General features: G+C 41.3%; 2 protein-coding genes across 3 annotated transcripts; one reads left to right on the forward strand and one right to left on the reverse strand.

The window, feature by feature from the left end:
• Window positions 1-45: 45 nt before the first annotated feature.
• LOC131480245 (tRNA pseudouridine(38/39) synthase-like) lies at window positions 46-10,880 on the forward strand. 2 transcript variants are annotated; one of them, XM_058664133.1, is made up of 4 exons: window positions 46-289; window positions 7,425-7,844; window positions 7,955-8,520; window positions 9,589-10,880. In XM_058664133.1, the coding sequence occupies exons 2-4, from the start codon at window positions 7,470-7,472 to the stop codon at window positions 10,091-10,093; spliced, it is 1,446 nt and encodes a 481-aa protein (XP_058520116.1). In that variant the 5' UTR covers window positions 46-289; window positions 7,425-7,469; the 3' UTR covers window positions 10,094-10,880. The 2 variants fall into 2 exon arrangements, with proteins under 2 accessions (XP_058520116.1, XP_058520115.1); XM_058664132.1 differs by lacking the exon at window positions 46-289 and adding an exon at window positions 1,450-1,646.
• On the reverse strand, window positions 2,213-4,366 carry LOC131480024 (centriolar and ciliogenesis-associated protein HYSL1-like). The gene is given in 3 exon segments (XM_058662341.1): window positions 2,213-2,572; window positions 2,574-2,920; window positions 4,120-4,366. Coding segments are annotated over 3 exon segments (954 nt in total).
• Window positions 10,881-11,423: the final 543 nt, after the last annotated feature.

Here is an 11,423-nt window from a genome sequence, read left to right on the forward strand (position 1 = left end):
GCGGGTGGGTGGACGGTGATGCTCCCGCCGCGCAGAGACTTTCATCATTTTAGGAAAGCGGCGGTGTGTGGAACGGGGCACCGCTGAAGGATGTAGTTTTCTTTTGTGCATGTAACTTCCTGAAGTCCGGGCGGAAGTCACTGCGCTCGAGCTCTTTGGCTTCTGACAGTTCAGAGGCCCTGGACCATGGAGTTGAACTCTGTTAAACCTGTTTCTAGACAAAGCTCGAGATCCCCGCACTGGACCGGGAGGTGGGCGGGGGTCGTGAGGTTATCTGCGGAATAGGTGTGTGCGCGGTTGCTTTTCAGCGTGGGCCATCTTGGACATTACCGCCCCTGGTTTCACAGCGCATCACAATAAAGGCTACTGCGGCCTCTGATTATAATGTTCTCGAGATCAAACTTTGTAAATTTTTACTTTCCCAGATTAAGCTTTTAAAATGCAACAATTTAAGATTGAATGGCGGTGCTCGTTCTACAGACGAGGTTTCACGTGCAGATTCCTTTCGTGGTGAAGTGATTACTGCACTGTCGCATCTGCTGGGAGCTCCTACACTTTACAGTGCACTGGGGTGCAAGTGTGCTGTGGACAGCTTGGCTAGAGGCTGTTACCACATGCTGGCCGCTTAATAATAGGCAGTTAGGGAATTGATTATAGGCCCAGATAAAGAGGGTGAAGAATTTGCATGTAAGACATGCAATTTTAAGTTTTCCAAGAAAACAGGAGTAAAAACTAAAGGTACTTTTAAAGCCACTGAAGACCTAGGTGGCTCTCATCTTGCCCTGTGCTCTTCACTGTGTACACAGTACGTGACTTTACAGTGTATCAAGATTTTGACATTTGAAGATATTCAGCTGTTTCCTTGCCCTGAACTATCAAACATTTTTCATTTTTTAACTTATTTGCATGTGAGTGTATTCTACATATATCTTGTAGTCACAGATTGATTCTCCTGTTAAATGCCTAAGCAGTAGAGCTGGCAGAATTAATTATGTAGCTTTAAATATTACAGACAAAATAAATTTTAGCAGGTATTAATGGTTAAGGTCATATATGTTGTTTTTAAAGATTTTCATTACAAAGTCAGATACACAGAGAGGAGGAGAGACAGAGAGGAAGATCTTCCATCTGATGATTCAAGTGATCACAACGGCTGGTCTGTACAGATCTGGAGCCAGGAGCCAGGAGCCAGGAACTTCCTCTGGTTCCCACGCGGGTGCAGGCTTCCAAGGCTTTGGGCTGTCCTGGACTGCTTTGCCAGGTCACAGGGAGCTGGATGGGAAGCGGAGCTGCCAGGATTAGAACCGGCGCCCATATGGGATCCCAGCACGTTCAAGACGAGGATGTTAGCCACTAGGCCACGCCGCCGGGCCCAAGTTCATACATGTTAAAAAAAAAGCTTTCAACAAGCAAACATTCTAAGTCTTAAAATGCTGAAACTGACTTGCCAGATTTTAGATTTTCTTCATTGCATTGTATTAAATACAAATTGCAATATAAGACATGCAGTTGTTATTTTGTTCCGCACGTCTAAACAGGCCAGATTTTGGTATGGTACCTGCATGACTCCAGATGTTAGCATTTTGAAACTCTATTGCAGAGGAGGAAAAACTTTCAAGTGACAAGCATTTCTAAGAGTCTGGTAAGTCATTGTATTCTGGAAGACAACAGTTTGAGGACAAAATACTCAGAAAACTGAAACCAAATGAGTTTGGATTTTTCTATCTACATAGTACTGTTGGGGGATTCACATAGCTACCTGAATTAATACTCCATTAGCAATGGTAATTACCTCTGCTGTTACCTCTTTAGGACTGTGTGTGAAGGGTGGTTTGTGTTCTTCATTCCCATTGGCTGTCATTAATTTGGTGGTGAGAGTACAATGGGAACCAAAAGCAGAATTTTCTTCCAGGTTTGAGATCTTACTTTGGAAAGTTTCTAATAAAAATAGGGTTTAAGTTCATACATTTCCAAAAATTCTTTAATAGATAATGCCCAGCACATATTAAAACACAGAAATAACATCAAACAGCAGGAAGGAAATGTTGCTTACTAATTTGACAGAATAGGAAGGCTGTGCCTGTGTTTTTTCTCTGGAATGATTTCTTTTACAACCTCTGAATTTGAGAGAGGTAATCAGCTCAGAGTGACCAATGATTGGTCAAGTTTGTACCGTAATTTTCTGTGGGTTATTTAAGTCTCTTCCTTCCATTTAAGAGAGATAGTAAGGCCGACTGCCCTGTGAAAGGAGAGACAAGCAAGACAACTCAGGAAGGAGAAGAAAGGGAAGTTTCCTGGGCATGACCCCATTTGCAAGGTCACAGTGAACACCCCAACGGAGGGCGGATCTTTTCTTCTCAGTTGGTACTAAGTAATTGTTTGGAACATAGATATGCTGAGGTTTGGGCTGGGGTTCTGCTCTACAAAGCGTCTGCTCTCGGATGCCCCAGCGTAACTCCTTCCTGTGGTCTTCACCAGGTATTCGCATTGAATCCCAGTCACGTTTATACTCAAAATACCGGGCTACACGGTCTATCTTGCCTCGATTGCGGCTTAACTGGTCCAGTTTGGGGAAGAATGAAAGACTTGGGTCTGTTGGCCACAATCAGGTTTTGTTCATAAGCTGGGGGGCCCATTCCTTCTCTTTGTAGATAGCGAATGAACTGATCTTGAGAGATTCCTTGGTATTCATGTGGTGGATTAAATTTTTGTGAAATATCAACTGGGGATTCCCTGTCTTCTTGGAACTGCAGATTCATCAGCTTCTGTCTTAAGTCACAGAGATACAGATCACTTTCTGTACCTGATTCTGATTCGCTGACCATCGACTCATCTGTAACTAACACCTCCCCATCTGGCTTTCTCCGGAGCACTTTTCTTTTCATCACTGGCTTTCTCAGTCTTTGGGAGACTTCTGAGCCTGTTTCTTTTTTTTTTTTTTTTAATTAATTATTTTGCATTATGTTACAGTTTCATAGGCTCTGGGAATCCCCCGCCCACGCCCCTCCCCCCTGGTGGCTTCCTCTACCTTGATGCAGTATTACAGTTCAAATTCAATCAAGATTCTTTCCTTGTGAACATATACCAAGTATAAAGTCCAGCTATTTATTGTCCAGATGGGTTGAACAGTCTCTTGGGGAGACCATTTCTGGTCCGTTGTTAGAGCTGGCAGACTATCATCCCATTCAACCAAGAGTCCCGACGTAACATCAACAGCAATTTGCAACATTATGGAATTGACATGGTTGTGAGTAACCAGTGTGTTACAAAAAAAAAAAAAGAAAGCAAGTTCTTAACCACAACCTATGATTAGCCCATTGACATTTCAGTTTTAGTTTTATATACAGAACCGACTGCTATATACCTTAAAATGGCTATAAGGTACCATTCAGCTGTCTCGTGTCTATTTCATTTTAGTATTTAGCCATTTGTTGTGTTGAAGTATAATTTTGCTGATCTTGGCAGATTTTAGGGTAATCTAGACTGACTTGTAACTCTAATAAGACATTTGTCAACAATTAAGATGCTGAACATTTTTTTGTTTGTTTGTTTTTGGGGGGGGGTGTGCAGGGAAATCCCCAACACCATGGTGAGGAGTGACTAACCTTTGTATCCCACCCAACGAGGCATGAGCCAATCCACGCCAGCTCTTTCCTGTCAGATTCCAGGCTCTACTTTTTGTTGTTTGTCTATTTATTTTAGGTTTTTTTAGTTTGTATGATTGTTTGCTATGAGGGGTTTTCGGAGCAATCCCGATGGTCATCGTGAGAGAGGGTGGGGGTCCAGAGGTGGAGCCAGGCTCGGACCAGAGAAAGCTCTCCTCCCTGGTCCCGAAGGATGTTTATCGTTCTTCTGTTTCTGTGAACCGCTCAGGGCTTCTGGTTGTCTTTCCAATGACGTTGGCTTCTGCGCGGTAGTGTTTGGACTTCTTCCATCCCCTGCGGAAGCTCCGGTTGAGGGTGGGTGACCTCAGAGTACTCGGCCTCCGAGGGCATCCAATTCCCTGTGGTCTCCTAGGCAGTTGGGATGTAGTCCTTGTTGCTCGTATTAATAGTTTGGTGGTGAAGGTCTGGGAGTCTTCATGGTTGGGATCCAAGCTTCCTCCTTACCACCTTGAGCCTGTTTCTGAAGTGACATGACTTTCTACATGTGGGTACTGCAGTTGCACAGGAAGAGCAGCTGGCTTCCCTGGGGTCACTGAAGCTTTACTGTAGGGATCATACTGAGCAGACTGGGCTTCTCTCCTGACATCTCCCTCACCCTGTCTTGCACAAATATGGGCTAAAGCTGTAGCAGCTGCTAAATTTCATTCTTCTGGATCCATATTGGCCCATGTTTGTCCATCAGGTCCCATGAGTTCCTTCATTGCTTCCCCTACAACGTATGGCCATCTGCAGGAGAGAACATCAGTCAGTTTTCTGGTAACAAACGATCAGTTCCCTCAACTGGAGAATGAATAAGGCAACATTTCAGTAATTCTAATAAGACAGTGATTAATACAGGGTAGTGCTGGCAGTATGGAGGGGGCATTTACTCATCTCTAAGGACTCAATGTGAGTACCCACTCTCTTCCTCTAATTCTTTGCCACCTTTAGTTGCTTTGATAGGATCAGTGAGTTCTGGCATAAGCGAAGTTGAATATCTATTCAGGGCACAGTCCTCAATGTACTTAGTACTTAGTCCTTTCTGTTACTGGCTTTGTACTATGTGCTTTACACTGACTTACATAATCCTTAAAATTCTGAGTGACATGAGGCTGTTAAGGGACAGCTTGCCCAAGGTTCATTAGCGACTACCGAAGCTAGAGTTCTGACTTCAGACTGTGCCCTCATTTGAAAACCGTAAGTCTTTTATCAATCTAAAAAACCACCACAAAAACTATATTGTGCTTACATACATACATATATGTGTGCCTGCACTTAATTTTAATGCATCTGGAGTTGCCCAGATAAATCTGTTAAATCTGTTCATTGTAGTACCCTGTCACTGAAATAATTTTTATTACTCCAGTCAACCAAATATCCACTGTTATTTTCTTACTGGATCTAACATGCATACCTGATTTTTTTTTTAACAGTTGAAAATCAATGTATATTCCTCCAAAACAGGCAGATTTCAGACATTTCAAACATCACTGTATCCCCCCCTTGTTATTGCCAGAGTAATTGTCAGAAACAATATTTCATTTTTCCATTCTCCTTTATCCATAGTTCCACCACTCCATCCCTCTCTGGAAATAGGTTTGCCCAATCACCCATAAATTATATCATATTAACTGGATCTGGAAACACAGGGATGAATATAGAGAAGCTGAAGATCGACCAAACAGTTGGGTCAGCACTGAGGATGGAGGCTGCTGTCATCCAGGAGCTGACCTACTACTTAGTGTTAGAACACACTGTTCCGGCTACAGGAGCTAAAAATGCAGCATGCATACCTGTTGACCACTATTATCCAGTGTTGGTATTTATTCCACATCCATCAAGGCTGTGACAGGCTGAAGCCAGCAGCCTTCCACTGGGTCTCCAACCTAGAGGCAGGAACCCATGTTCTTGGGATATTGTCCTCTGCTTTCCCAGGTGTATTAGTAGGAAGCTGGACTGCCAGGTGGCACCTTAACTTGCTATGCCATAAAGCTTGCTCCTATTTTTCTTTTTAAACTGAAAAACTAATAGACACATAACTTAAGCAGGGACTCCTGTCCTTTCTGTCTCCACCCCGCCATGTTGCACTTAGAGACAGTTTCTGATTTCTGTATAATTTTCTGTTAACATAACTCTTTAAATGTTAAAAGATAACCATGATAACCAAGCTATCTCAGTTCATGAAGATTTCATTTTGTTTAAAGTTACTTAGAATCCCAGTGTGTGGATACACTGTAATTTATAAGATAGTTCTCTATTTATACATATTCAGTTGTTAAAAACATACTACAATAAAAACTGTATAGGTTTTTACATGTCTACACATGGCATGTGTGGGTCAAAGGTTCATAATGTGCTTAATCTTGAGAACTTGCCAAAATCTTACCTCTGATGCTGTGCCAACAGTTCGAGTCTCCCTCTCTTTCAAAAAATGATGTACTATGTAAATGTATCATCTCATATTTCTCATACACTTTATTTCTTTGAGTAAAACTGAATCTTCTTATATCCTTTAAAATTTTTTCTTATTCATTTGCAATCTAGAGAGAGGCAGGAAGTCCAGCAAAAAAGACAAAGGGAGATCACCTACCCTCTGGTTGATTTTTTACTGGCAGAAATGTTTAATTTTTAGATGTCAAACTTTTTTGTTTTCTATAGTGTTTTATTTAGAAATATTTATCTCCAAGATTACAGAAAAATTATAAAACTTGAAATTTAATATCTTACATTTAGACTTTTTTCAATTTAGAGATTTCTTTTTATTTGAAATGCAACAATACAGAGAAAGAGAGATGTCTTTCATCCACTGGTTTTAGTTCCCAACTGGTTGCTGGACCAGGCCAAAGTAGGGAGCCAGAAGCTTCTATGTGGGAACAGGGTCCACTTGAGCCATATTCTGCTTTCCCGGGTATATTAGCAGGGAGCTGGACTGGAAGTGGAGCAGCCAGGACCTGAACCAACCCCCATGTGAGATGCCAGCACTGTAAGCAGCAGCTTTACCTGATACACCACAGCTCTGGCCCACATTTAAACTTTTAATCTACCTGTCATACAGAAACTCAAAAATCAGCCTTCAGAATGGAGGCATATCTTCTGTAACTAAAGGAACTGACATATTATTGAAATACATACCTAGAATTTCAACACTGACATCTATGTGACAAGACATTTGTAAAAAGTACAGAATTCTTACCAGAACAAGTGTTATATTCAGCTTAAAGTGAGTGATGCTTACTTACCTTTTTTCTGCCATCAAAATTGTTTAAAGTGAGAAAATCTTGTCTCCAGGTTCTACTTCCAGTGTTAAATATAATCATTGATACGTTTTTTTCAATTAGGCTAGCTTCTATTGCACCACCTCAGTTTTGTAAGACACCAAAATAATGGCAAGTAACAAAAGCTTGAGTAGGCTTAAGTAGCCCATAAAGAGAAATCTTGAGATACTACACAAATGAGAATGAAATGCTCTAGGGAAAAAGTATCAATATTAGTCCTCTGTCAGCTATTTAAGAACAGGGAAAAAAAGATCTAAACAGATTTTTGATTACTTTGAAAATCTCAGCAATGACAGCTGAATATTTTTCCTTGTGAACTGGCTGGACAGTGGAAAAGAATATCCTGTTGCCAGTTGATTTGTGGTAATTAAGCTAATGCTTGTATCCCTGGGAAAGCAAAACATTCTGCCTTATTTGGCTTTCAGTCTTATATACAATCTGAGAGTGCTGAAATCAACAGAGGAACAGGCAATAAAACTGATATCCTTTGTTCTCTTTTCAGGAGTGTGGACCTGTATGATTTGTTCAAGTGGAATTGTCATTAATTATCATGGCTGAAAATGGCATAGACAGAAGTCAGACTGAGAAACTCCTAAAAAGAATACAAGAACTGGAACAGGAGGTGCAACGACTTAAAAAGGAACAGATCAATAACAAGGACTCAAATGTTAGAGGACACTCTTCTGGAGCTGGAAAGGCTAAGCGGACATTTGATTTCAGTGCTCACAGCCGAAGGCATGTAGCCCTAAGAGTAGCTTATCTCGGCTGGGGATACCAAGGCTTTGCTAGTCAGGAAAACACAACCAACACCATTGAAGAGAAACTGTTTGAGGCACTAACCAAGACTCGACTAGTAGAAAGCAGACAGACATCCAACTATCACCGGTGTGGACGAACGGACAAAGGAGTGAGTGCCTTTGGCCAGGTAAGGGCCAGCATATTGTTTCTTAAAGTGATAGAAGAATATTCTAGACATAATATAAAAGAACAGAAATTTGCATTTGCAGAATACACTATTTTGTTTTAATTTCACAGGTCATTTCTCTTGACCTTCGTTCTCAATTTCCAATGGTCAGAAATTCAGAAGACTGTAATCTGAAAGATGAAACCAGTGATGCTGCTAAGGAGATCCATTATACTCACATCCTCAATCGGGTGCTCCCTCCGGACATCCGTGTCCTGGCCTGGGCCCCTGTAGATCCTGGCTTCAGTGCCAGGTTCAGCTGTCTGGAGCGGACTTATCGCTATTTTTTCCCTCGTGCTGATTTAGATATTGTAACCATGAACTGTGCAGCCCAGAAGTACGTTGGCACGCATGATTTCAGGAATTTGTGTAAAATGGATGTAGCCAATGGAGTTATCAATTTTCAGAGAACTATTCTGTCTGCTCAGGTGAAGTTAGTGGGTCAGAACCTGGGCGAGGAGAGATGGCAAGAACCTTTCCAGTTATGTCAATTTGAAGTGACTGGCCAGGCATTCCTTTACCATCAAGTCCGTTGTATGATGGCTATTCTCTTTTTGATTGGCCAAGGAATGGAGAAACCAGACATCATTGATGAGCTGCTGAATGTAGAGAAAAATCCCCAGAAACCTCAATATAGGTGGGTGAAAAGGCCAAAGAAAACTCCCCCCCCCAAAAGCCTTCTTTCCCATCATTCATGGTTACTTAAATAACTGATTCTTCTTTCAAAAAGCCTTTAATTTGTAGGATATTATGGACGTGTAGAAGGGAGCATTATCTTCTAATTTTTTCCTCATTGTTGGAGCCATTAATGAGGAAATAGGTGTTTGGACCAAACTCCTTAGTAACAGGACATTTAATTCATCTTTTTTTTTTTTTGGTGGTGGTGTTAGTTTCTGAATTTATGTTATGAAGTCTTTTTACAGTTTGCTGAAATTGGTTTATTCAAATTATTCATATTAAAGATTGAGTCTTTCATAGCATTTAGTTGTCATTCTACTATTCTTTTTGTCTGTTAATGCAGAAATAATAGTAAGATTTTCTCTTGAGACTAGGCTGAGCTCAGACAGATGTTAACAATTCATTCCTAAGTTATAAAAATTTAGTCATGAAAATTTTGGATATTCTTAACAAATTTAGAAAAATACCAAGTTGTTTTAAATTTTAAATCAGTTTGAGGGAGCTACCTGAGTAAGCCCAGGTGGTTTGTTACAGCACTGACAATTACCTGATACAAGTCAAGTTTATATCAGGTGAGCCATTATTTGTTGCATTTTCTGTAACAACAGTACGTGGTTCAAGGTTAAGGACTGTTTTTATTTTTTAATTAATTCCAAGAATACTTCTAATCTTTTATTTATCTGGAATGCAGAATACATAGATAGAGCTCTTCTATCTGCTGGTTCATTCCCCACATGGCCACCATGGCCATGTCAGAATCAGATCTTCCATGTGGTGACAAAGGGCTCAGCACTGGGCAGTCTTCTGCTCCTTTCCCCCATGCATTAGCTGAACTATGACTTGAACCCGCAATAAGGTGGTGTCTTCATCTTCTGTGCCAATTCACTGGTACCTTTTTGTAGCTGTTAGATCCTCACTGCTGACCTCAGTGCTCTCCCCCCACCTCAACTCAGTAACCTTGGGTGTTGGAAGAACTGTTTAGTGACTGGTTTGTGTTCTCATACTGTTTTTTTTTTCTTGCCTCTAGTATGGCTGTTGAATTTCCTCTTGTCTTGTATGATTGTAAGTTTGAAAATATCAAGTGGATCTATGACCAGGAGGTTCAACAGTTCAATGTCACCCACCTACAGCAACTATGGGCCAATCATGCTGTCAAAACTCATATGTTATATAGCATGTTACAGGGACTGGACTGTGTTGCAGTATCTTGTGGGACAGGGCCAACAACGGATGGAATGACAGAATGGAGAAATGTTAAGCCCCCCGTCATAAAACACACCAGTGCCTTTATAGAAGGAGTGAAAATGCGCACATATAAGCCCCTCATGGATCGTCCCAAATGCCAAGGATTGGAATCCCGGATCCAGCATTTTGTATGTAGGGGACGCATCGAGGATCCACAATTACTCCACAAGGAAGAAACCAAAGGCAAAAGGGACTGTAATGACACACTAGAGGAAAATGCTATTTTTGAGAATCCAACAAAGAAGATCTGTGTTGATACGCAAATTAAAAGTATTATTTCATCATAGAAAATCCACCAGGATCTAGAAAGCAACAACCAGCCAGTGATGGGAAGACAGAAAAGACATACAAAGGTAGTATTTGCTGCAAGAAGTCCTAAAAATTCATAAGATTTGCCCTTGTGAAATTGAGGGATTTGTTTGTGTCTTCCTGGAAACCTCTGCCTTGTACTCAGATCTTTAGAGCCTGTTCTTACTGGTGTCTAAGGTACAGAAGCTTTTATTACAAAGCCTGTAAATCTACTAGAGGTTGGAAAATTTTCTAGGATGAACCACAGAGTAAATAAATGTTTTTAGGCTCTATGAACCACAAATGGTCTCTGTTGCTTATTCTTCGAAACATCCATTCATGGATGACAGTGTTTTCCATCCATGGTCTAGTAGTTTAAGAACAAGGAGGAGGCCTGGTGAGGTAACCTAGTGGCTAGAGTCCTCACCTTACATCTGCTATGATCCCATATGGGTGCTGATTCATGTTCTGGCTGCTCCACTTCCCATCCATCTTCCTGCTTGTGGCCTGGGAAAGTTGTGGAGGACTGCCCAAAGCCTTGGGTCCCTGTGCTCCCATGGGAGACCTGGAAGAGGCTCCTAGCTCCTGGCTTTGGATTGCCTCAGCTCTGGCCATTGGGGAGTGAACTAGCAGATGGAAGATCTTTCTGTGTTACTTCCTTCTCTGTATATCTGCCATTAAAATAAATAAAATAAAATATAAATCTTTAGGAAAAAAACGAGGAACCAGTTAGGGAAATGGAGCTCTTAGGTGTGTCTGGGGCAGAAGCTGCAGCTTCTTCAGAGATCCCATCGCATGCATTCAGGATTGTCATACAGCACGAAGAGGGAACTGGCTCCAGACTCCACCTGAACCACAAAGTCCTTGCTTAAAACAGACATAGTTTTCTGTTTTCCTTGAGTGTTTGATGCCAGTTAGTTGAATCTGGATGTGGAACCTGTGGACACAGCCAACTGTACTTCAGTGTGACTTGAGGGGGACATGAGTATAGTAAGCAAGGGCTACAGCTGTAAACCTTCCGTAAAAATCTGATGCTAACTTGAGTGGCCACTGAAGAAAGTACAAAATACATATAGAATCCCAACAATTCAAACATTGCTCCAGGAATTCTGTAGTTTGAAAGGAGACAAGACTGAAGGCAGGGGGCCTGGTAGGCTCAGATCTGTAGTCGGAGGAATGGAGGCAGAGGTATCTTAATTGTAGATTAAGACATTAAAAGCAGAGGTTCAACAGTAAGGAGCTCTCAGGTTAATTCCTAGTTTCAGATCTACTAGTGGCCAGTGGCACCCAGATATTGAGATAGGAAAATGAAGTGGGGCTTTCTTTATT

This window comes from Ochotona princeps, chromosome 4 (genome assembly GCF_030435755.1).
Source record: "Ochotona princeps isolate mOchPri1 chromosome 4, mOchPri1.hap1, whole genome shotgun sequence".
NCBI lineage: Eukaryota > Metazoa > Chordata > Mammalia > Lagomorpha > Ochotonidae > Ochotona > Ochotona princeps.

Coding starts and splice junctions, on each gene's coding strand:
- LOC131480245 (XM_058664133.1), top strand. CDS start 7,470: ATGGCTGAAAATGGCATAGACAGAAGTCAGACTGAGAAACTCCTAAAA. Junction 7,845..7,954: donor GAGTGAGTGCCTTTGGCCAG/GTAAGGGCCAGC, acceptor TTAATTTCACAG/GTCATTTCTCTTGACCTTCG. Junction 8,521..9,588: donor CCCCAGAAACCTCAATATAG/GTGGGTGAAAAG, acceptor TCTTGCCTCTAG/TATGGCTGTTGAATTTCCTC.